This window comes from Triturus cristatus, chromosome 7 (assembly GCF_964204655.1).
Source record: "Triturus cristatus chromosome 7, aTriCri1.1, whole genome shotgun sequence".
Lineage (NCBI taxonomy): Eukaryota > Metazoa > Chordata > Amphibia > Caudata > Salamandridae > Triturus > Triturus cristatus.
Window position 1 is genome coordinate 211,306,674 of NC_140590.1, and position 27,114 is coordinate 211,333,787.

The 27,114-nt window shown below is 42.9% G+C and overlaps 1 protein-coding gene across 1 annotated transcript; it reads left to right on the plus strand.

Annotated features, from left to right (window-relative positions):
- LOC146809239 (inducible metalloproteinase inhibitor protein-like) lies at positions 1-26,455 on the plus strand. Its single transcript, XM_085616053.1, has 4 exons — positions 1-119; positions 8,354-8,410; positions 14,391-14,426; positions 25,998-26,455. Exons 2-4 carry the CDS (start codon positions 8,371-8,373, stop codon positions 26,366-26,368), a joined length of 447 nt encoding a protein of 148 aa, XP_085472179.1. The 5' UTR covers positions 1-119; positions 8,354-8,370; the 3' UTR covers positions 26,369-26,455.
- Positions 26,456-27,114: the final 659 nt, after the last annotated feature.

A 27,114-nucleotide genomic window follows, 5' to 3' on the forward strand; every position in this document is an offset into this window, starting at 1 on the left:
TGTGCCACAGTGATACCTCGGTGAATTAAGGCAGGATATATAAACCGCTGTGCTTTGACGTGCCCACTTGCATCCAGTCTCTGAGATATAAACTTTGACCGCAGCTGAATTGAAAGCAGGTATGTTTCAATATATATTCTTTGTTTTGTATTTTGGGTCACTTATAAAAGATGCAGGTACTGAGAACTATAATTTGTAGAGCTAACCATTTACTGTGCCCAACACATTGTTTAAAGTACTATATAAAACCTATCGATATCTGTCCTGGGTTCGCAGGGGCAGCAGACGCTGCTCCTGCTACCATTAAATCCGGACATCAAGCTAGGCCGGAGGATAAAGGTGTCTTGCAGACCCGTATTTACTCTCTGTACATTTCAGTTCAAGTCCTTCTCCTGGCAATGCTGGGGTGAAAAGGGGGACACGGAGGGTGCAATGGTGAGACAAGGAGTCGATCTTGTATTCATTGACGATACAGTTTGCATGGTCTCACCTCTGCTGCTCCTCTTCAGCTGGTCAAAAAGTGCCCATGATCTCTTGTCCATAAGGCTCTTCTAGGTGCTTAATAACCAATCTCACTGAGCCATTAACAATGTCTACATCCCACAATTCTTTGCATTCTGAGCCTTATCAGTTTTTACCTAAAAGTGGACAAGTGAAACTGTGTCCCAGAATGTAAAGTGGTGGCGGCGATGGTGTGGGCAGGCTGGAGAGTTCATGCATAAGACAGCCATCGAGTCACCATGAGAAGTGAAGCAGATTATTGAAAGTGAAAGCTCTTTCTATTTCATCATATGTTCTTTAGTTGTTATTTTGCCCATCTCTCTTTACTCCTGCGTACGGCCTGCTGTGTACTGTACCTTTCCTTAAGAATATCTCTGGACTGCCATACACAGATGTGCTCATCGGTGACTGCATTGTGAGGTTGCATCTCCCTCTAAAGGAGAAGCGAGTGAGAGACAGGCTCCTACAATGATGAGAATGTAAATGAATATGGACCTTGAAGTACCACACTTCATGACGAAGAAAAGATATCTAAAGCAGAAAACAGAAGAAATCATGTTGATTATACTGAAGGAAATTCTGGAAACTTTGTATATTTATTGCTAGTAATATGAAGCGAGAAAAACCCTTGGAACATGTAGTTTTTATGCCCATCAAAGTGATCAAGGGCCTAACGTACGTACAATGCTTTGGGTAAAAGCGGTCACAATTTGTCCACCTACTTTTACTAAGTGCTTTGTTTTTTTTGCAAACTAACATATGTTGAAACGTATTGGCTCGTAAATGTCTGATTCGTAAGTGGTCGTAATTTGACCTTCTTCATTATTATGCATCAGGTAGGTTCTATATTGCGACCCACTACAAATCGCTACCATCACATGGACCGTGGCCTGCTGGGATCAGCAAACCACTAGTTCTCTGATTGTTTTTAATTTAAAACATGGTCTTTTTTTTAATGCATCCGGTTTTCCTTTAACTGAAATGTACAGACAGCAAATACGGGTCTTGGAGACATCTCTATTTTCCTGCCTAAATTGATGCCTGAATTTATTGGAAGCAAGAGCAGTGTCGGGGTCTCATTTGCTGCCCCTAGGTACCCGGAACTCATAAACATATTTGATATATTAATTGAAACAATGTTTTTGGGCAGAGTAAAGGGTTAGGTCTACAAATATTTAAAGGAAAACAGGGAGCACTTGAAAAAAAGAAAAAGAAAAACTTCTAAAGCCTTTTACAAGCCTACTTCAAAAAATGTTTATTATAACATTGACAAAGAGGAACAGGCATTTCGGGGACCGCTTCCTATTTGCTAGAGTGATTCCACCTTCTTTGAGGTATCAGTAACCTATAAATGAATTGCAACCACAATTTCTGTCATAAACCATAGGTACATACCTTAATAAATCACAAATTTGAAGGGAGCCCTAAACATGCCCTTTTCAATTTGTGATTCGGTATATAGTTGGAGTTTTGAACCTACCTAAATACTTTTTTTAAGGTCACAAAGGTTCTGATTTTGGGGGATCACAGTCTTTGTGACCCCCCAATTAGCTTTAACCATAAGGCCCAAAATCACAACCACCTGCTATTTAATACTTAATACCAAATTATTCTTTGCCAATGTAATCTGTCAATACAGGACACATAGTAAAGTGACTGCATGATCACCAACCTAATGGGTGTAATCACTGAAGGAAAATGACACTTGCAAACGGAAATGAGGAAATAGAAGCCACTAAAATAAGGAACAGGGCATATGGCTGATTTGAGCAAAAAAGCAGCATCACAGGCATAGTAAAAGAAATTAGCAACAGAACCAACCATAAAATGCCTTCAAAAATAATATTATATATAGATTGCATAACTCAATAAGTCAATCTATTCATGAATCATCTCTATAAGGATGCTAAAAGCCATAGATCACTCTTTCAAATGATCAGATATTGTGCTAACCCTATCTCATAACCTGTCATCTACGAGCAAAGGATCCTCGCCCTCAAAAAATTACAATGAGTGTGCAATGTGCAAATCCAAACCGGCCAATTGAGCATCCTAACTCCATCCACACTGTAAATAACAAAAGGATCAAATGCAGAACCTGCCATCCAGAATGACAGTTGGCTTTGGTGAAGGCTCCATCAAATGACAGGCCCAAAAGCAACAATTTATTTATTTATTTATTTGCGGGTGTATATAGCGCTAGAATCGACTCCAATGGAGTATCTCTGCGCTTTGGGTCGGGTTTTCAGCTGATCAGTAGCAAACAAGGGAGGGCTGGCCTAGATGTTATTTTTAAACAGAAATGTTTTAAGTTGTTTCCTGAATTTCAAATGTTCGGGACATAGTCTTAGAGTTAGCGGGAGACTGTTCCACAATCAGCTAGGAAAACTTCACTAAACTATCAGGAGAGGCTCACTCAGCAAAGGAAGGGCACAATCAATGACAAGAGAACAGCCTTGACATGGGAATCCCCCACATCTCAAATCATGCTAGGCAATCACCTCTCCATTTTACAAAATAGGCAAATTCAATGCTCCAAGAAAGCAATAAATAGACCACTGCCTATATGGCCCTGATAATAATGCCCTAAAGGAGTTCAGACAAATAAAAGTGACCAAGAAAAACTTAATCTGTCAAGCAAACAGGAACTCAGTATAGACGCTCTGAGGCAAATTACTCCATGACATCAAAAGCCTCAACAGAATAAGATTATGGCGCACAGGAAACAGATTACAGAATCCCACAGTTCACAGAGTTACCTCTCACTTGACAAAAGAAGCCTGGGCAAGTTTTCTGTGTCATCATTTTAATACAGAATCCTCCAGCAGTATAAACAAAGGGAAGATAACATGTTATACCAACACAGGAAAAACTCTTGATCTAAAAATGCTCAGACAACATTGACAAATGCAATTACAGCCAAACCCAAAAAAAGGAGGGAAGGAGCACCGGGTCCAAATGGGATCGCCCCAGTTCTGTTTAAACTAGACCCAGATTACTGGGCAAAAGCATTGAAACCAGTCTTTGCGCAGATTCTTCACAAAGAAACAATCCCAGCTTTTTGGAGGGGTTAATCATTTTCCCAATCCACAAGACAGGTGACAAGAATGAAGCAAAACATTATAGGCTGGTCACCTTCACAGACAACAACGTTAAATACCATGTTGGACTCATTCCAGAAGAACTAAGAGATTGGGCATCAACAAATGCAGACATCCCCCCCACCCCTTAATCAAACAGGTTTTAGCAAGCACATGGGGACAACCACAAACATATTAACTCTCTCCCTGCTGATAGACGCTGTATAAGATGACAACCTACCATTATACTCCTGCTTCATTGATTATTCCTCAGCCTTTGATAACACAGACAGAAAGAAGCTGTGGGACAAACCAACCAAAAGAAATATACCATCCAGTCTTTTGAATCAGCTGGTTCTTTTACACATTGATACTTGAGTCCAAGCAAAGCTGGGAGCCGGCGACCATCTATCAAGAAGGACTTCAACCACAAAGGGGCTGAAACTAGGCTGCGTGATTGCCCTGAATTTTTTCAATCTCTTTTTGTTAGATCTATCAAACAAATGGGACAAATGGGACAAGACTGGCAGTCTTGCCCTTTTAAATCTGTTATGCCCTGATGACCTTGTGCTCATCAACCAAACTCCGGTTGGTCTCCAAATCTAACTGGACACCACCAAAAGTTATTCTGATGAAAATGGGCTGAAAATAAACATAGACAAATCTAAAAGCATGGAATTGAACCAAAAAAATATTACCTTAAAACATCACTGGCATCTGACAGACAACAGCTAGAAACAGTCAATGAATATAAATATGTGGGGTTCATAAAAGATAGCAAAGGTACATTTATGGCTCAAAAAGAGGCATTAAAAAGAAGAGGACTTACAATGGCAGTAGCACTAAAAAATCTCAAGAACAAAATTGCCGGTCCAAGCTTTACTCCTTGAACCAGCTGATACAGGCAAATCTCATTACAACTACCGCCTATGGGAGCGAGTGTATGAGGGGTCGGGATGCTATCACGCTGGATGGTATAGTAACATGAGCACTTAGAAGGATTTTTAACTTACCAAAATATACATCACCGGCTCAGATAAGACTTGAATTCTGGTTGCAATTGCAACAATTTGCACGCAGAGCCGCTTATGTCAAAAGCTGGTATAAGATCAAGCGAGCTGCGCCCGGCTTACTAAATGTTCATTTATGGTTTCAATTGCTGTCTAAAAATACCAGTGCAGTGAAATGCTATTTGCAAGAGTTAATAGAACAACTGGGCGTACATGGTCTCTGGAAGGCATCAGAAGAATACAACAGCTTCAAACAGCTTGTCAACAGAAGTGTCAAAAGGGTTTCCTTGCCAAAGGATGAAACTCTGCTGTCTGGGAGAGTGCACACATAGTTTACTCTGCACAGTTAACCCAAGGCAGTTTCACAACCTTACCTAGGTGCAGGGTTCAACAAAATAACTAAAGAAAAATACCTATGGCACCTACTTGGCATCCTTCCATCTCTGCTCCACTTACCACCATAGAAACACCCTCAGACAACGTTTAGTTGCAGTTTGTGTGGGGCACCAAAAGAGGACATGATTCACTTGCTATGCATACAAGGAAAGCTTAGACATGAATTCAGAGTTCCCTTTAATGCCCAGGGATTAAGAACTTGCAGTCAAGCAGTGAAAGCATGCTTTGCTGACAGAGATGTTGAGTTAAACTGCTGCCCTGCACTGTTCCTGAGCATTGCTGAAAAAAACCTCAACACCAGCAGCAATAGATTGACAACCGATAAATAAGTATGTATATTTCTCTTGGCCAGCATACTGACACCCCAAGAGGCTAAAATAACTTGGAAAGGAGAATGATTTGCAGACTAAAGGAGCTCCTTAACAACTGCTTATTTGCATATATACCTGGACGTTATAAACTGCTCGTGTTTGTGCAACGGTTCCTGCCATCTGTAGTTAGAGACTAAGGGCCATATGTAGGTAGCATACAAGTTACCACTTCTTAAATACCGAACTTTACCGATTCGGTATTTAAGAAGTGGTAACTCGTATGTAGGTAATCATTCGGTAAATATTACCGAATCGGAGAAATTCGGTAATTACCGAATCGGTATTTACCGATTCGGTAATGAGGCATACCTTCCCATTGATTCCTATGGGCCTGGAGGCCCATAGGAGTCAATGGGAAGGTATGCCTCATTACCGAATCGGTAAATACCGATTCGGTAATGGGGGGAGCACATTCAAGGGTGGCAGGGTGTCACATTGACACCCTGTTGCACCCCTGATTCCTGCATGTGTGCACATGTGGCGCACATACATGCCCTAAGGGCATGTATGTCTGCCACATGGCACTGTTAGTCCAGCAAAATATTGCTTTTTGCAATGAATTCGGTATTTAGCACCAACAAATATTTGGTGCTAAATACCGAATTATTTTCCCTACACATCACTCATTTGAGTGTCACCTACATCTCATTTCAGGATTCGGTATTTACCGAATCTGTAAAATTACCGATTCGGTAATTTTACCGATTCGGTAAATTACCGAATCCTGAAATGTTCCCCCTACATAGCACAAGCCTAAATACCGGTCGGTAACGGGATATTTACCGAAAATCGTCCGTTGCCGACCGGTATTAGGCTACCTACATATGGCCCTAAATCCTGATGACTTTACACATTTACTTTTGCAGCTCACACAGAATCTCATGGTCTTACGGACTCTTAACCTCAAATATTTTAACTGCTAACAGCAGGTTTTACTTCTGAAGAATCATTTTTACGTGTTTTTGCTTTTGCTATCTGTATTATGAGTTTATATGCTGTCAATTTTGCACATTTGTTCTTGCCACCCATACAGTACTTTGTGGCAATAGTCTAAACGCTGCAGACTTTGCACATTGGTTTTTTAAGCCTATACAGAATCTTATGGCCTTACAGTTTCTTAGCCTCAATTAATCTAGCTGAGGGTGCTCTACACAGGAGCTGCTTTCCATTAAAACAATACCCTTTCTGGCACAGATTGACACATAAATTATGCAAAAAAAGAAGCGGGGAACTCTTGGTAGTTCTCAAGTTTAGGTGGAAAGCAACTCCTGTATAGAGCACTCTCAACACCAGCCATACACTAGATCTGCTCACCTCAAATGTCTGCTATACTATCATAGTCTTTAAGCATAGGATTAGAACAGTGCCATCCACGCCGAGATAGAAAGAGGACAACGTCTTCTGCCATTGCTACAGAAAAATTCTTTAAGCAGAGGACCAGCATAGTGCAGTCCCTGCCCAGCTGTAAAATGTACCACTCCAGGCACAGTATTACAGCTTTGATTGGTAAAATTCCAACCAAGCCAACCTGAAATGAGTAAAAGCAACCCCTGACACACTGTTTAGCTCTCATTAGAGCTCTTTGGAGAGGTTTAGCTTTGTCCTGACACAAGGGAGCACCCAGTTTAAAGGGTATTGTTTTGACTTATACTGAGTGCTCCCTTGTGTCTGGACAAAGCTATACTTCCTTGAAGAGCTCTAAAGAGAGTGAAATAAATGGCTTTTGTCGTTTTACAGCAGAGCAGGGACAGCACTATATTTGTCCTATGCTTAAAGACTTTTCTGTAGAAATAGCAAAAGAATGGCAGAGTTCTGTGTATATTCTTTTGACCAATGGCTTGCTATAGGATAATTCACATCACAATTCTTCATCACCCTGAAATGCTCCACTATTCTCTTCTTTACTGGAAATATGGTACTGCACACATTTTGGTAGCCACATGGGTATACCAAGACATACACACAATGTTGGCTGTCTTACCAGTGAGTAACTAGTATATTTTCTTGCTTTTACTACCCTTGCAAGTTTTGCAATTTCCACATTTGTAGAAACCCTGTTCCTCTTTCACCCAACCCTCCTTCCTGCCTTGTGTCCCTGTGTAGCTATGTCCCAAAATGTCCCCAATGGATTTTGATTTGCAATATATTACAGGGGTTGGAGAGACACTTTGCCTACTATCACTGGGTCTGACATTCCCAAATGTCAGTCTTGTGATCATGCATTTGTTTTTCTTTGACTCACTGCTGTAAGTGGTGATGAGTCTTATTTTTTTGTGTCTCCTCTTCTTAGTAAGGAGACTGTCCCTGGTCAGACTGCTGACTTTCTTGCTAGTAGTTTTGAGGACCTTGTAAGGGTAGCCCCTGTCCCTGAATCTGTGGGTCATCTTTTTCTATATAGTATATTAGGGATTAGGTAATGGTGTTTCTAAGGGTAGAGGATGTTGAGGGTGTTTTTGGTGTTGGGTCAAAAAACTCTTTAAAATAAACTTCACAAAATACAAATGTGTGTAATCCAGTTTACCTACCTGCCTCAAGGACAAACTTCATACCACATGAGGCAAACTAAAGACATGAGGCAGAATATGCGTACTTCTAGAGCATACAATGACTAACCAGCAAAGCTTTAGGTGTTCTCTGGCCCAAATTCTATAGGAAAGCAAGCTCAGCCCTGAACTATTGTTTTGCAAGAAAGAATTCTGTACTTCTCTCTTCCGATTATACTTGCAAAACAATTCCAAAATATACAAACAAGTACAATTGCCATTCTCAGCCTATAATCAAATGCATCTTCTGTTATATATATGTTTGTACAGCACTCTGTCTGTTGCCGACATAGCTAAGACTGTACAGTGCAAATGCAACAAATATTTAAATAAAATACCAAATAACAAAATCAATACTTGACTTTTGAAAACATATGTGTTGCCATCCAGTTTAATGTCATCAACATATCTCTTTTGCATCAGTGTTTTACTCTTGTATCTTCTTATTTCAGGGCCTTTGATTATCAAAATGTTGAAAATCATGACTCTAATTCCAATGCTGGCAGTAGGTGAGTACCACAAATAAAGAGAAGATAAAACTGAGATATTCCTGTCCATTTCACACTTAGCTAATAGTATTAGAACTATGCATGTCTCAAATGCCTGGCAAATCAAACTCATCACCCAAGTAAAGGTTTAGATTAATGAGTTTGCATAAAGTAGGGGTAACCTAAAATCTATGAAAAATAAGTGATTGTAGATCCTTCCTGATAACTCAAATTATATGAATGCATTCATTAAGGAAAGTACTTTTGAATTTGATGTAAATTAGCTGGTTTCTTCTTCACAACTTTAGTATTTTGATCGTCCATCTTCTGCATTCAAGGAATTAGAATCTACTGATGTCGTTGGTTAAAGGTAAGTAAAGTTAAGAGTACAGATGAGTGCAATTCCAATCCACCCACTAAATGGACCACAACTTACTTAGGTCCACTTACGTCATCATTTTTGGTAGGCGGCCAGGATCAAAGCAGTTCTCATTTAAGTTGTGTGTGTGTGTTTTTGTGCACAAGTGTGTGTACATGCATACTAAATATTCAGCAACAAATGATAGAATAAATTTCAAATGATTGGGCAAAATAACTAAATGTGAAATGTAGACTAAAGTGGAAAAAATCTGAGGGAGCATGACAATTAAAACAAAAGAATGCATAAACTGAAGCACCAATGTCAACACTGAAGATTAATTTAAAACATAGATCAAATATGAATACATTTTTTGGTTAGGAAAACTCCAAGGCCAAGTTCACTTCACAAGTACCAGCAACTGGAGGAATGTTTCCAAAGGTTTATACCTTTAAACGTGATACAATATCTCCTGATGTCTCTTAAAGGATTATTACTTTCTAGGGAAATCTGTCAATGACATACTAGACTGTTATCATGTGCCCCACCTTTGGCACAAACACCATGAAAGAAATGTAGGTAGTTTCCATGACATGGATGTTTTAGCTCATTGCGACTAGAACCTAAGCTGAACCTCACTGACAAGGCTCAAAAATGTTAAAACCAGTTAGGTAATACTTGTCTTCCCAGGCAGTTTGATTTGGACTATTGTTCTTGGAGCAGAAACCTGTCTGATTTGTATATCATTGGTCTCTGTCTGTAGTGGCATGGTGAGCAAAAAGAAAATGGACTGGAATGTGACCCAAATAATTATAAAGGCCTCTGATTAATACAAATATTCTATCTACGTTTTAGTTTTTGGAAGTGAGAAACCTTTGGGTATGCCTACAAGTTAGTCTCACTGTGGAGTATTAGTTGTGGGAGGTGAGAACCCACTTCAAATAATAATCACAACTCTTGTCTGGGTGAACCAAAAGTCCCTCAGTAAACCTGTGCTTAACCCCAAGGCAGCTTGAAACAAAAGGCTTAACTTAAAGAAAAAGTGTAAAAATTAATGCAGCACTCAAACAGTAATAAAGTGAAAACACAACACAAAAGAAAACGTAAACCAATATAGTAAAATAGAGAAAATGTAATGAATAAAATGGCACCAAAACAGCAAAGATACAATCAGAAGATTCAGAGATATGATTTTATATATTTTTAATTGAAAAATAGTGCCAAAAAGAACAAAGGGCCTACTAGGTTATCTGGCCATGCATGACCAGTCAAAGTCAAAAGCTAAGGCTAACTGTGATGGAGCGTGGGTCACATAGAAGATCCAAGTTGGATCCTGTCTCAGAGTCACCTTCAAACTTGGAAGAAATTCTGAGAAGGTAAACGCTTCTGTGGGGCAAAGCACTGACTGGATCCAAAGATGCCGTCAACGGTGATTGGGAGCCGCTGGACAATATCTTAGTGAAGCCAGTAAATGTAAAAAAAGCTAATTGAGAGAAAAGTCAAGATTTCACACTAAGGAGGCTGTCGTTGATGGGGTACTGCGTGACGGTGGGCCTGGTGAAAATTTCTACCTTGAAAATCTTTTGGGGAGCTTAGACTTCCTCAGGCAAGGGAAAGATGCAGGCTGTAGATTACAAGGGCTCCACAAGGCTGCATACTGCGTTCAGGAGGTTTAGCTAAAGAGGAATTGCTGCTGCGCATAACACCACAACAACATTTGCACCGATGTCAATCCCACCGGCGATGCACCCTCAGTGAGTGGCTTGCTGGTAGACCCCAGTCCCGCTCCAGTTCTCAGAGCAGAAGTTTGCAGAAAAGTTTTAAAGTCCCAATATCTGAGGTTAGACAGGAGGAGTACACTCTTACACTAATCCAAGGATCCAAGACCAGAGGGGCACCACTTGGGATTCAGGACTCACTCTAGCAGAGGCCAGCAGCAGAGTAGAAGGCACGTCCAGTTGGGATGGTCAGTTGGGCAGTTGCAAGAAGAGGCCTTTGGATGATTGTTGTGTCACTGTAGCTCAGACACACAGTCAGCCAATTTACCTTTGGAGGCACTTCTGGGGTCCTGCCTTTCCTTCGACTAGGGTTGGAAGGTGGTTCTGATTTTATTAGATCTTCCTGTGACATTTGACATTGTGTTACATACATTGCACCTCCAGCATTTGCATTCCTTTGGGGTGAGAGGGCTAGTGCTAGATTGAATTACATTCTTTCTAGAACAGAGTTCAATCTGTCTGGCGAAACCCCCTCTCATCTGATTAAAAATTCCTTTTGGTGGGAATGCCTCAGGGTTCCTCTTCGAGTCCAACTCTTTATAATGTCTATTGTGCTCCCCTTGCAACTTTGGTGGAATTCTTTGGTGCCTATGTGATCTTGTACACTGAACAACTCAGCTTATTTTCTCCTTCCCAGAAGGGGTGGATATAGACTGCAGCCTGTTAAGTCTTGTCTTTCTGCTGTCTTTTAATGGCTGCACTTGAATCACCTTATGTGCAACATGGGCCAGATGGAGGTCTTCTTATTTGGGACATTTCAACCTGGCTGGTGGTCTAGCTGTTGAGCTAATAGAGCTTCTTCTCCATCTTTGCCATCTGTGGTAGTTAAAAACCATTGGGTAATATATGATAATCAGTAATATTTTCAACCACAGGTGTCCACAGTGGTTGGAACCTGTTTTGGTCTGCTACGCTGTTTTAATACATTTGTCTTCCTTTGTGCAGAAAATGGTGGTCCAGTCCCTCATTCCTTCTAGGCTAAACTCTGCCAACACTCTTTTCCTGGGCCTCACTGATTACTTCATTGAGAGACTCCAGGGGGCATATTCTCAAGGCCTCTTGACCTCTTCCATTGTCCTCTTCAGCAATCCAAATGCATTCACCTTGTCCACGATGGTCCGCCATATTCCATTTTTAGTTGCCAGTGACACAGTGGAGGTGACGAGCAGTAGTTTAAGGTGTTCTATCACCTCGGTTATCAGGATCCTGTTTTCCTACGGACTGAACCTCTTCTTCCTGCAATTCTTAAGCTAAGTTTGCAGTAGTTTTTACATGTTCTTGAAAATATCCCCCCAGATTGATAAGAGTGCGCTGCTCGACTCATTCTCAAACGTCCTTTTTAGACATGACTCTCCTCTTATTTAAGCTCTTTGCATTGGCTATATGTAAAGTGGTGCATTCTTTACAATTCACTGGTTCTGGCCCTTAGGGCCTTTTTTGACTGCACCTCAATATTTGGTAGTTAGATTGCAACACTATAGTCCCTCTATAGCTTTGTGTTCTGCTCAGGCTTCATTTGCCTTGGTGCAGATACTAAGGCAGGCTGGAAGGGAAGGCCACCCTTTCTCCCTTCTAGCTGCTCATGCATAGAACAAGCTCCTGTTTTGGCTTCAATCATATTCTTCTGAGTCTTCTTTCAGAAAAAAGCTCAAGACTTGGATCTTTGCGCAGGCATTGTTGTGATATGTCCTACCAATTACTGTTCTAGCATCAGGACACTCCTTGAAACAGCTGTGCACTTTATAAGACTTGGTAAATTAATTAAGGCAAGCAAGGAAGCACTCACTGTTCCATCCCCTAAAGTAGTTCTGGTCAATTCCTGTACCCCCCACTGGCTTTGGTGCCAATCTAACTAGAGAGACAAAGGGCAGGCATGCCAAGGCACATGTTGTATCTGTCAGTCATAGGGTAGGATTCCTCTGAAGCTAGAAAGGGGCTAGGTACATACCCCGGGTTCCCCTTTAAAATGAAATCAAGGGCTGAGTGCAACCCACAGGCCATCTTGTGCATGAGAGAAACACCCCTACCAACACCTAAGGCCCTTTGCCCACGTGTAACAGTACTACACATCTCACCACTGGAGAGCCATTAACAGTCAGGTGACACTGAACACAGGCACATTTGGCTTAAGCAGAAAAATGTCAACTTCTAAAGCTGGCATTTTAAAAATAGTAATTTAAAATTCGACTTGACCATTAGGTTGGATTCTAAGTTACTATTAAATAGAGTCCTTGATTTATTTTTCTACTCAGTCCTAAACTTAAGTTATGCATGATACATTATGTTATAATGTAACTCAGTTCTTTTCTATTGGAGATTCATCCTTGCCACAGTGAAAAGCTACTTTGAAGATTTTTCATTGCAAGGACATATAAAATGTTAATCATAAATGTCCTATGTTTAACCTACCATATACCCTGCCCTACTGGCACTTATAGCCTACCTTAGGAGTGACTTATAAATATTAAACAGGAAGGATTTGCCCTGGAAAAAGGTTTATTTTGCCATGCCGAAACAGCAGTTTTAAACTGCGCACACAGGCTGCCAAGGCAGGCCTGTAGACATGTTGTACAGTGCTACTTTTGTGCATGACACGCGAGTGCAGTAGTTCTCTTTTAGGATTTAATTATAAAAGCCCTTGGTACTCATGGTACCATATGCTAGGGATCTGCAGGCAAATTAAATGTGCCAATTAGGTGTATGCCAATTTTACAATTTAAAAAAAAGACAGTACAGACCCTTTATCACGAGTTGGTAGCAATTAAGTGCACAGTCATATGGCCAACAAAAATAGGCTTAAAAGCAGGTTGCAAACATCTGGGGGGACACCACAATTTATTTTTATTTTCCAACACTCATTGAGGGTAAAACTCGTCTGGAGTTCATGTTCCGGTTCACTTGGGATATCGACTGGCATTTCAGGTTTGACTGTTTCTATAGGAGCAAACCAAGGATGCCTATAGTGACAGGATGATGGACATTGAGGTTCAGCTTTGATCATGCTCCAGTCTTGATCAATCACAAGATTGTATTTGCTTCCCTGCCCTAGATACCTGAGTTGGTATGAGGAGTCCTACAAAGTGCAAGTGGAGATGATTCCCATTGATGCAATAACTCAGGGCGTGAAACACCAGATCCGGTATCATTTACATGATGGACTACTAAGAATTAAGTTGTGGACTCAAAGAATTGATTTGCTGGTTCAAGAGAATTTGCCTAATTATGTTGTTGTTTAATAACTGTGACTGTGGGCAGGACATATGTCCTACTTTTGGTGTAACCTTAAGAAAGTATACATGATTCCCATTTAGATTAATTGTTTCAAAAAGTATCCCACGTGGATAACCTGATAATCGGGCAAGGATTCAGGCTTTTGGGTGAACATTGGGACCTATAATTTTCAAAGGCAGTGGTTTTCCACTTCACGATGGCCTTCATTTAAACAGTGTAGCCCTTCAATTCCTGATCGGGACCTCATAAATTGTCCCTTCCACTTCTGCTTCGGTTATTTGTGCTTTTTTGATTCTCATTTTCTCTATGAATGTTTTCAAACAGCAGCCTTCCTGTTCTACTGACGGGGAAACAGAAAAACAAAGTACACAAACAACCATGTGCTGCAAATTGGTGGATTAGGCTTGAGATTATTAAACAGATGTTTGTTTTGAGTGAATGTATGTTATGTGCCAGGTTTATCTGTTCTACGTGTATAATTCCTTTTGCTGGTTGCTAAAGATGTCCATTAGCTATGAAACATTTAATGTGCTTGCATAACATGTAGTGAAAGAGAATCTGTAAATTATGCCATCAACTGTCTAAGAGTGTTAATACCGATTATGCTCATATTTCAATTCTGTTCTCTTCTCAGTGTTGGCTGCGGCGCTTTCAATTGGAAACTGTGTTGGTAAGAAGATAAGCAATTCATTAAGTTCTGAATAGATACATGGATGTATTTTCTATAAATGTGTGCTTCTGTGCTCCAAGGCAACACCTGCCCTGCTAGGTGTGTTTTCAAATATTTGTCTACTACAACCAAGGATTCCCCTATAGCACTCAGGCTTCCCAGTGGTCCTGTTGGAGCCATTATACCTTAGAGGACCCACAGAACATCAGGGCCAGACTTGTAATTAATTGTGCAGAGAAGACAGACAGACAGACAGGAGGACTTATGGCCTGATCGCCGTGCTGCGGCCTTGCTCCCACACAGCCGTTTTGTGCGCACCGCCTGCCACATTACAACTTTTTTTGTCACTGGCAGGCGGTTCTTTGGCGGTCCCGTGGCGATGACTATGGAATAGGCATTGCAATAGGGATGTCAAAGTCAGTACCTGCACGGCATGGACTGATGCAGTCCATGCCGTGCAAGTATTGGGGTGCTAGCACATAGGGGGGCACATCATGCCCCCCTGAATGCACCCCATGGCCCTGAGGCAACAGGGGGCCCTATAGGGCCACCTTTGTTGCCTCTCCGCCACGGTTTTCATGGTGTAGAAACCACCATGAAACACGTGGTGGAGAGGAATCTCATAATTTGCTTGGCGGGACACAGTGGTTACGCCAAGCATATTGCAGCCTCAAGACCGCCACGCCACCGTTTGGGATCTCTTATCCCTGGCGGTTACAGTGGTACAATTGCAGCCCTATCTCTCTAGTTTTAATAGGGCAGCTGGAAGATCGCCCATAAACGTTTTCATGGAGCACAGCATAAACCACAGCTTGGAGGTCTCAAGGCTCGTTCATAAAATGCATTGGTGGAATTTTAACATAGCCAAACATTTCAAAATAGTAAACAATGTGAATAATGGTGAAGTTAAAAGAGGCAAATATGCCAACCATAACAGTGACATATATAAACAGATATACATTGACTGCTATCACAGTGATAACATAATAATATATTATTGTGAGGTTGCAACAATGGTTAGATGGCAATTACAAAAACAACAATTGATGGACAGAATGCAGAACAATCTCATACATTCACTCCAGTACAGAGATCTGGGCCTAAACCCATCGTTTTTTTTGCTCACCATGCCATTCCAGTTTGAACCCAGTAATATGAAAATCAGTCTTGACCCTGTGCCTCATGGGAACAGTCCAGCCCAAACTGCCAAGCCAGGTCCTCCCTGGACAGGAAACAAGCATCCTAGGACCGGTTTCGGGGTTTCACTCCTCTTCAGCCAGGATAGCTTGATTCCAGTGGCATGGAGAGCACGGGACTCACATCTGAGCATACCCGGCCCACTCGGGGTGACAAATGCAAAAACAACAATTGATGGACAGAATGCAGAACAACGTCATACATTCACCCCAGTACAGAGATCTGGGCCCAAATCCATTGTTTTTTTTGCTCACCATGGCATTCCAGTTTGATCCCAGCCATATGCAAATCAGTCTTGACCCTATACCTCATGGGAACAGTCCAACCCGAACTGCCAAGCCAGGTCCTCCCTGGACTGGAAACAAGCATCCTAGGACCGGTTTCGGGGTTTCACCCCTCTTCAGCCAGGATAGCTTGATTCCAGTGGCATGGAGAGCACGGGACTGACGTCTGAGCATACCCGTCCCACTCGGGGTGACAAATGCAAAAACAACAATTGATGGACAGAATGCAGAACAATGTCATACATTCACCCCAGTACAGCGATCTGGGACTAAATCCATTGTTTTTTTTGCTCACCATGCCATTCCAGTTTGAACCCAGCCATATGCAAATCAGTCTTGACCCTGTGCCTCATGGGAACAATTCAACCCGAACTGCCAAGCCAGGTCCTCCCTGGACTGGAAACAAGCATCCTAGGACCGGTTTCGAGGTTTCACCCCTCTTCAGCCAGGATAGTTTGATTCCAGTGGCATGGAGAGCACGGGACTCACGTCTGAGCATACCCGTCCCACTCGGGATAACAAAAGCAAAAACAACAATTGACGGACAGAATGCAGAACAATGTCATACATTCACCCCAGTACAGAGATCTGGGCCTAAATCCATAGTTTTTGTTGCTCACCATGCCACTCCAGTTTGAACCCAGCCATATGCAAATCAGTCTTGACCCTGTGCCTCATGGGACCAGTCCAGCCCGAACTGCCAAGCCAGGTCCTCTCTGGACTGGAAACAAGCATCCTAGGACCGGTTTCGGGGTTTCACCCCTCTTCAGCCAGGATAGCTTGATTCCAGTGGCATGGAGAGCACAGAACTCTCGTCTGAGCATACCCATCCCACTCGGGGTGACAAATGGAAAAGCAACAATTGATGGACAGAATGCAGAACAATGTCATACATTCACCCCAGTACAGAGATCTGGGCCTAAATCCATTGTTTTTGTTGCTCACCATGCCACTCCAGTTTGAACCCAGCCATATGCAAATCAGTCTTGACCCTGTGACTCATGGGAACAGTCCAACCCAATCTGCCAAGCCAGGTCCTCCCTGGACTGGAAACAAGCATCCTAGGACCGGTTTCGAGGTTTCACCCCTCTTCAGCCAGGATAGTTTGATTCCAGTGGCATGGAGAGCACGGGACTCACGTCTGAGCATACCCGTCCCACTCGGGGTGACAAATGCAAAAGCAACAATTGATGGACAGAATGCAGAACAATGTCATACATTCACCCCAGTACGGAGATCTGGGCCTAAATCCATTGTTTGTTTTGCTCACCATCCCATTCCAGTTTGAACCCAGCCATATGCAAATCAGTCTTGACCCTGTGCCTCATGGGAACAGTCCAGCCCGAACTGCCAAGCCAGGTCCTCTCTGGACTGGAAACAAGCATCCTAGGACCGGTTTCGGGGTTTCACCCCTCTTCAACCAGGATAGCTTGATTCCAGTGGCATGGAGAGCACGGGACTCACGTCTGAGCATACCCGTCCCACTCGGCGTGACAAATGCAAAAGCAACAATTGATGGACAGAATGCAGAACGATGTCATACATTCACCCCAGTACAGAGATCTGGGCCTAAATCCATCGTTTTTGTTGCTCACCATGCCATTTCAGTTTGAACCCAGCCATATGCAAATCAGTCTTGACCCTGTGCCTCATGGGAACAGTCCAACCCAATCTGCCAAGCCAGGTCCTCCCTGGACTGGAAACAGGCATCCAATGACCGGTTTCAAGGTTTCACTCCTCTTCAGCCAGAATAGCTTGATTCCAGTGGCATGGAGAGCACGGGACTCACGTCTGAGCATACCCGTCCCACTCGGGATGACAAATGCAAAGACAACAATTGATGGACAGAATGCAGAACAATGTCATACATTCACCCCAGTACAGAGATCTGGGCCTAAATCCATCGTTTTTTTTGCTCACCATGCCATTCCAGTTTGAACCCAGCCATATGCAAATCAGTCTTGACCCTGTGCCTCATGGGAACAGTCCAGCCCGAACTGCCAAGCCGGGTCCTCCCTGGACTGGACTGGAAACAAGCATCCTAGGACCGGTTTCGGGGTTTCACCCCTCTTCAGCCAGGATAGCTTGATTCCAGTGGCAGTTCGGGCTGTACTGTTCCCATGAGGCACAGGGTCAGACTGATTTGCATATGGCCATGTCTGAACTGGGGTGGCAGAGTGGGCTAAAGAATGATGGTGGATTAAACCCAGATCAGTTGACTCGGGGTGAGTGCTTGCATTGTTCAACACTCCGTCCATCATCCCCTTTGGTTTTGCTTTGTTCGACCTAAGTTGGCAGGGTATGCCCAGACGTGGGTCCCTTGCTCACTTTGCCACTGGATTCAAGCTAGCCTGGCTGATGACGGCTGATTAGCCAGAAACCGGTCCCAGGATGCTTGTTTCTGGTCCAGGGAAGACATGGCTTGGCAGTTCGGGCTGGACTGTTCCCATGAGGCACAAGGTCATAACCAAATTGGTTGTATGACATTACAACGCATGCTGTTATCCTGACTTGCTGTCAGCGGTGTGCTGGTAAGTTGGAATAGTATAGTTTACTATTCCAACTCCAGCGTGTGCAACAGTAGGGATGGTGTTGAAGTTAACCCCAACACCTACTACCCCTTTCAACAAGCCTTTCGCGTTCTAACAGTATGCGTTGTAATGGTATGCGTTGTAACGCTTCTGTTGTAAAGGCTGTTTCCAAACCAAATTTCCTATGTCATCCAAGATCCAATAAATCACCTCATATAGCTTTTATCTGTTTAGTGCCCAACCACAGATCTCAGCCTGACAAAACACAAAAACGGGAGGCAGATTTACTAGTTGCCCACGCAGAGCAGCATCTGCAAATGCTGCATTGTGCTGCATGAGAAGGAGAGAGCAGGAGTGCGCCATATTTACAGAATGACTCTATCTTCCACTCTCCCTAGCGCTGGTGCAGATAAATGCTGCAGGTAAAAGATAGCATGCTTGACTGGGGGCATGCGACAGCTCTTATTTGTCAGCCGAGAATGGGTGATGAGTGGGGCAGTTTTCCATTAATGGTGTGTACTGAAGCCCCCCTCAATGGACATTGGTGCCATGCCTGACAGTGGGGGTTGGCTGAAAAGAACAACAGAGCAAGAAGGATTTCTCCCAGCCACATACAGAGCAGGGGAGAAGTCCATTTCGAATGAGGGGACTGCCAATAATCTGGTGCAAGGTCAGAAAGGGATGTTGCTAGTATTGGATATTCTTGTGAAAACATTGGAATATGTGGGGAAAAATCCTCTTGTGGTGAAGGCATGCTGGGGAGAAATGGAGCAAAATATGCTTGAGTGCCCTGAGTGGAAAAGCCATTGAAATGAAAATGCAGAAATCTTTAGGATGAGTGGATGCTTAGGAGACAAAGATGCAAGACTTGCAGTACTCCAATCGGGCGGATCTAGGGCAACATACCTGCTTTCAAGCAAAATTCATATTCAAAGCTGCAAGGACCATTAGAGCTGTGGACTGTCCTTCTGTGGAAGGACTGTCCAGTTGGAACACATCTGAGGTCCAGCACCAGTTGGAACACATCTGAGGTACGGCATTGTCTTTTATCAAACCATCTGAGTTCGACATCTCAGTCTGGAACGATGCCTGTGAAGAAAAAACATTACAGTTGTATTTCAAGGACTATTGACCACCAGATATTATCTTTATTAACGATTCCTTTCCAACATAAACATTAAACAGATAGAATCTGTAGCTCACTTGTTCTTATTGTAAGTGTCATGCTCTATTCTGTTACTTAGTGTGACATGGCCCAGGTCTCTTTCCACTAGACCAGAACCTCCTTCTCCTTTAAAGTGAGTGCCGTGTGCGGAAATACCAAACACATCTGTGCACACTGAAGGGAGAGGAGGTAAGAACAGTGAGTGGTCAGCAGGACATATCTCTCTAAGGGCCCTTATTCCAACTCTTATCTCTTCTTTCTTTTTTCTCTTCTCCATCCCCCTTTCTCTGCCCTTTCTTCCTATGTCATCTCTAGCTGTTTCTTTCTCCACTCTCTGCTGGATCTCTTCAACTATGTAAGACACCAGTCCGCCCAAACCTGTTCTGGAGACTGTGGGCTGTACCACATAAAGTAAACACAAAGAGCACAAAGTTAAGATAAAATATATGCCACAGCATGGGATCACTGACGTCTTAAGTAGTTGTAGAGCTGGAGCAGCACTATTTTACCAGCTTACTCAGTGATAATTGATTGCTTTCCCCAGGAACCTTAGAAGTATGTGCTGCTTTTGTCTGTAGACATAGCAGTATTTGTTGACATATCTAACGTAAATTACTGTACTTAACAGAAAACAAATATAAAGTAACAAAACAACACCATTAAAAAATAACAGGGTACGTCACAAGAAAACAGTCAAGCCAGAATGCAACATAACTGCTGTGGAACACAACAAAATCCAGGTAAAAAATACAGCAGCACAAAAAACAACAGACTATTCAACCCAAAATCCAGTCGGTAAAATACTGATTCGGTAATAGCTCCCGGTATTAAGTAAAAAATACCCAATCCCAATGCATCAACCCAAAAGCAGAAATCGCTATTTAAGGAATCCTTAAATAGCGATTCTTTAAATAGGGATTCCTTAAATACCGATTCCTTAAATAGCGATTGCATTTAAGGAATCCCAAAGTGAGATTCCTTAAATGCAATGCATCAAAGTTAAAAAATTAGCGATTTCGCTAATAGGGGGAGCAAATTACCATGAAGATGAACTGCATGGTAATTTGCAAAAACTTTGAAAAATGCACTTTTGTGCATTTTTCAAAGTTTCATGTTGCGCACACACATGCCCTTAGAGCATGTGTGTGTGCAACATATGTGCACATATCATTTTCAGGGGTGCAACAGGGTGTCCTTTTGACACCCTGGCACCCTTGAAAGTGCTCCCGCTATTAGCGATTCGGTAATACCGAATCGCTAATACAGACTGGCTTTACATTCATTCCTATGGGCCTCCAAGCCCATAGGAATGAATGGGTAGGTATTCCTTATTACCGATTCGGTATTACCGATTCGGTAATAAGGAATATTAAGGAATCGCTATTTGAATAGCGATTCCTACATGCATAGCCTTTTGCTATTCCTTATTAGCGATTCCTTATTTTTCGCTAATAAGGAATCGCAAATGGCATTGTTGATGCATAGGCCCCTATATTACCACTCAAGAAATGTGCACAACAAATGGAGACAATCGTTTTTGTGACATGTTACCACCTGGGGAGTCCTGTTTTCATAATATAGTGTTAAAATGTGTTTATGGCTTGCACTACCTTACCACAAAGGGTATGCAATGGCGCCAGTCACAAATGTTTTGTGATCCTCACAGTGTTCTGGTTTAGTGCTCCAAGTGCTTATTTTGCATGATTTGGCCCCTGTTCTGTTATGTTTCTTCCTTGGCATTTTGTGTGCTCAGCATACACTGTAATAAGCAGACACGTTTTTCTACCCCAAAGCTCGGAAGTGCCACTGTTGTGTGGTACCAGATGAAAATACTGTATCCCAAATACTGTTTACAAAAATATCCCCACACTGGAGTTAATAATAGAAAATATACATCCAATAGAGTGGACGCTGTCTTTCTGTCAGACGATATTTTGCCATTGGTTTTCTGACAAATGGACCCCCACACCCCCCCCCCCCCAGGGAAAAGTCAACAGCTGCAGAAAATTGCAAGCAGCTTCTGCTGATTCAATGCCTTAGCTACTAAGGGATGCACAGGGCACATGGTACCACCAGCCTTCAATACTTCATTGACGACAGACGGAGGTCCCTCATTCCTCCAAACGATCCCTTTGTCTCTCCTTGAAATACCTTCCTCTACGGCCAGTGTCCCATCCACCAATCTAACACTCTCCTTGTTACCTAAATCACCAGTCTTGCCCAGTTCCCCATTACCCTTCCAACTTTCTATCTTATCTTTGCGACCCAAAGGTTTCAATGCTGGAGAATTGCAACTGTGGATGCTGGTTTGGAGGTCATCTGTCCCCTTCTGACCATCATCAAGCATTTACAACTTTTTGCAGTGAATCGCAAGTTTATATCCACTCCTCTAATATAAATGGGGTGGCACATTTCTACTTTTTGCAAACAGTTCCTTTTTTCAAGGGTTTGAGATTCAGTGCTTGCAAACCTTGAACAAACTTTAAAAGAGCCTCCTACTGGCATTTAGTGGTCATCCTGTCTATTTTTTACATGAATTAAAACACGTTTTCCAGCGGTGACTCCAGTCAGCATAAAAGTTCTGATGCACTGTACACTGTGGCACTTCTGATGAACACCATTGGATCAGTATCAATCAATCAATCAAACGGCATTTGTAGAGTACAACACTGTCACCCCTAGCGGCATCTGGGCGCTGAGTCTGCATCAGAAAACCATGTCTTAAGTCTCTTTCTGATGTCTGTCTGCAAGGGAGCTGTAAGGAGCTGGAGGGGGAGGTCGTTCCAGGTCTTGACAGCTATGTAGGAGAAGGAGCAGCTGCTGCTGCGGGTGCGACAGATGTGGGGTGTTTGTGCAAGGGCGAGTAAGTAGGAGCGCAGGTGTCTAGAGTGTTGGTGGAGTTCAGTCGTTGGTTGAGGTAAGCAGGTCCTAGGTCATGGAGGCTTTGAAGGGGTTCGTGAGGCTCTTGAAGTGACATCTCTTATGATGGGGGGCCAGAGGAGGTCACTCAGGTGGGGGGCGATGTGGGTTCATTTGGGGAGGTCAAAGATGAGTCTGGCTGCAGTGTTCTGTGTGGTTTGCAGTCCTCTGAGGAACTGGGTGGAGATGTCAGCGTAGAGGGTATTGCTGTAGTCGAGGCGGGTGCTGACGAGGGCCTGAGTAAAGTCTTTCTGGTGTTGTTAGGGATTCATTTGAAGATTCTGTGGAGCATGTGAAGTGTGTGAAAACAGGAGGAGTCAGTATGGCATTTGAGTAGGGCGACTGAGTTTAACATTACAAGTACAGATGCAGCTAGTGACACCTGTACTTCTTTCTACCTCTAGATATCTCGATGCAGACTTTGGTGCTGACAAACCAAACTTGACCATATCCGGACATGCTAATCTTTCTTTAAAAGATAGATAAATTGCCTAGACTACACTGGGTGAAAAAAATATGTATGGCTTTGATAGGGTATTGCATGCAAAAACATCATGCACAGATGATGCTTGCATGTTGTACCATGTTCATGTCAAATCTTTTGGCTTTGCGAATGCTTGTTCTTCTCCCTTCCTCTCCTCCTCAGCTCTTTCACCCTGACCCACACTGCTACATTTTCCCCTCACCTTCAACATCCATGTCAGACAGCGTGCACTGTGATATTAAGCCACAGTCCGAGGGTAAGAATGAAGTGGGATAGCGGGTCAGTCAGCAGAATTTCATCCCCCTCCAATGAAAAATGTCCAAATTACAATTACTTGACCCTTATTCCCAACGGCGTCTTCCTCATTTCTTTCTTTACCCCTTTTCACTTACAGTTCTGTAGCTTTCCAACACATCCTCTTGTCAACTCATATTTCTCTCCACTCTCCATCTTCCAAAGCTCTAATTTTCTCAATAAATATTGAGAAAACCTTGAGTAAACAGAACAGTGGCTCTGCGTTGGCGAAAGAGCGCTCAATTTTCAGAGTCAGCAGCACTTAGATTTTTTAAATACTAAGAGCCCATTTTTCATCACTAGGGGCCAAATGTATCACAAAAGCATTTTGCGATTGCCAAATAGTGATTTTAACTGAATCGCTAATTGGTAATTGCAGAATGCTTTGGGGCAGATTTACTACTTCTGGCGCATCTCTGCTAATCAGCAGGGATGCGCCAGAAGAGTTGCGACGCATCTGCCCACCCGTGCGCCACCACTGATGCGCCGCATTTACAATGCGGTGCACTGTGGCGCACGGATGGGCAGATGCGTTTTTATACCCCTCACGGAAAGGTGGCGCATTGCCGGAGTTGCGTCGCATGCGCGACGCAGCTCCAGCTAGGCTCGGGGTGCCCCTATCCCTAACATGCTGCGTCAATCCTTACGCCTTGTAGATTTCACTCAGCCACTTTTCGGAGGCATTCCTGCGCCAGAACGCCCCCCCTCCCCCTGTGCAGCAACGCCCACATGTGGCGCAGGGCTTTACAACGTGACACATCTCCATAGATGCATCACGTTGTAAATACACCGCAGCATGGCGCTGGCATTGCGCCACCACTGCGTCTCAAAAGTGACGCAACAGCGGCGCAAATCTGGCGTAAGGGGCTTATACATTTGCCCCTTTGTATGTAAGTGATTGCCAAAGATTTTGCGATTCCTTAATATTACCAAAAAAGCGATTCACTAAATAGGTAATTGCTATTAGGTAATACTACTCCATTCGTTCAAGGCCCATAGGTGCAAATGGTTTTGTTTCAGCTCATTTGTAATTGCAAATTAGGTTATTCAAAGCCAAGGGTGCCTGGGGGACTGAGGTCCCCTAGCACCCCCCAAAAAAAAGATGTGAATATGTAAAGCACACACATGCGCTAGGGGCATGTGTGCGCTAAAAGGCACTTTGAAAAATGCATTTTTGTGAATTTTTAAAAGTTTGCACATGGTTACCATTGACTTCAAGTCGACGGTAATAGCATTTTCCTAAATGCACAGTTTGCATTTAAAAAATGCTTGGTACATATGCTTTGGGATTCCCTATTCGTAGTCGCAATTTTAGGTAATCACTGTTTTTGTGATTACCTAAAATTGTGACTACAAAGCCTTTAATGCAGCTTGAAAGGGTATTTTGCATTCTCAAATGGCCGAAATAATCGATTCGCACCGTATGTGAATGCAAAATTGTTTGATACATGTGGCCCTTGGGTTCTTACCCTCGTGGGAGCTTACTGGCTACGTTTCAACCAGAGTCAGATATCTGTCCTTAGTGTATGCTCCGAAAAGGGCATAACTGCACATGAACTGATAAAAGAGATGCTGAAGGTAAAGCTATGATATGCACACCCCAGCTGGATGGGGTCAGCAGACCGACTGCCAGGGGATGGAACTCTGGGACAGTCTAAGACAACAGTCTATTCACACAATGGCATTCTGTGCTCAGAGTGACACACTGACTGTATTCAACACATGTAAGATAGCACAACAACCATAAGACGTATGTATCTGAGAGGCTGCTGGGTTTCTTAGCGCAGATTTCAAAGTCATTTGGAGGGAGAGTAGCAGCCGTGTTTGCCCTGCATTGTGGCTTCGAATCAGCTTACCCTTTGTTCCCGGATAGTACTGTATCTACATGATCCCTTAATAATCAACAAAAGTAATATCAGATACAATCGAAGGCTCATCAATATCTTTGATCCATACACCCATTGCAGGATCATATTAAATTGACCACGAAGGCTATCTGTCAGGCCACCTATTGCAAATAAACTCAATCTGTTTTGAAATGTATCCCAGCCCCAGTTTGTCAATTGCCTCATGCTCAGACCGAGCTAAGGTACGTCACGGAGTGCTGTCAGGAGAGGTGGTGATAGCAAAGTAAAGACTGTATTTACGTACACACGTGATGATGTAACATTGGCAAACACGGACACGTAGCCATACTGTTTGCATGCATTGCCACATTAAAGCCTGACTTATTGGCATTTCATTTCTGTAGCATCCGTCTGCAGGTAGTTTCCCCGTGCTTCCGCCGAAGTTCGCAAAGAAGACTTGGGAACGTTCCTACTGGCTTTAGGAAAGGCGGGAGGGGGGGGGGGGGGGGGGGGGGTTGTAAGTTTTTCAAATTCTGAAGCTAGGATACAAGCTTGGACTCTACATTCCAAAGAACCCTTAGGCCCGAAGGGAGTCCAGGGGCAGGAGTTATCTCGTACCGAGCAATGCAGCCTTTTCACTGCAGCTGTTCTAATGTTGCTGGCAGTCATTGTCTACTTGTTGGTAACTTTCATTTCACGTGATGCCCAGGCCTGCACTACACATCTTTGGGATTCCCTGTATGTCTGCTTCAGATGATGTAAGATATGGCTGCAGATGCCTTTCAGAACGGGTCGCATTTCATATATGGTCAATAATAATCCTGTAACTCTCCTCATATTTTCATTGCAGAAAAGTGCAAAAAAAACATGGAGTACACTACCTGCGGCAGCAGCTGTCCGAAAACCTGCAAGGAAGTGACCAACATGGGGAGTGACAGGGTGTGCACAGCAATGTGTGTCCCAAAATGCTCCTGCAAAGAAGGATATGTCCTGAATTCTGATCGATGTGTACCTCAGAGTACATGTCCTTGCGCCGCCAATGCTCACTATTCTGAATGTGGTTCTCCATGCCCGCTCACCTGTGAGAATTATAATAAACGTCCAGCAGCATGCACAGCATCCTGTGTGGCGGGATGCACATGCAACAAAGGCTACGTGAGGTCTGGAAAAGCTGGCAAATGTGTGCTTCCCAAAGACTGCCCTCCTCCTCCCAAGGCTTAGATTTGCAGCTCAATGGATCCTTCCTATCAGTTCTAAAAAGTGTACTTTAGTACAATAACAATAAACCTTTGTGATTACAAAATGAAACTGTATCTGTTATACATGCTAATTATAAACGAGTGTGATATTCATTGTATTATAGAGTATAGTATTAAGAAGCATATTAAATCCGGCTAGTGTGCATAGACGTACAATGAAGAAACTCAAAGTAGTGCTACTGGTTGGAATGATCAGCCACCTTCCAAGGCCAGCAGATCTGAGTAAACTGACAGACAGCCTCTTCTGGCCCAGGCCACCTACTGATGATATCTCCTTAAACAGATGAGCAGCGGCTTAAGTAGAAGTCCTAATCCCACAGATGAAAACGTTTAGGAAGTAGACGTTCTAAACATGAGTAGGGTTTAGCAACTGACATTCTATCATCCATAATCCATTATGTTGATAGATCATTGCCATTATTTATCAATTTTCTTTTCCTACATTTTAGACTAAGTATAACCTTTTTAATAGCTGCTACTTGCTCTATTTTAGTTGTAGACAATCTTACACTTCCTCTGGTGAAATTATGAAATTTCCTTTTTTATTGGAAGAAGTGTAGAAATGCAGGATGGTCAGACTTTTACTGTTGACAGTGAAGTACAGTTTTGTGTGGCCTGTAAATGTAAGGCAATCGAGTTGGGTGTATAGTTTATTCTGCAACACTGTGCCTACAGTTGCCTTTTTTTATTTGGGATATAAATGGAAAA

What these genes read in the sequence shown, in the direction of transcription:
- LOC146809239 (XM_085616053.1), top strand. Translation starts at nt 8,371, where the DNA reads ATGTTGAAAATCATGACTCTAATTCCAATGCTGGCAGTAG. An exon ending in AATTCCAATGCTGGCAGTAG is followed by an intron (nt 8,411 to 14,390) that starts GTGAGTACCACA and finishes TTCTCTTCTCAG; the next exon opens with TGTTGGCTGCGGCGCTTTCA. An exon ending in TTCAATTGGAAACTGTGTTG is followed by an intron (nt 14,427 to 25,997) that starts GTAAGAAGATAA and finishes TTTTCATTGCAG; the next exon opens with AAAAGTGCAAAAAAAACATG.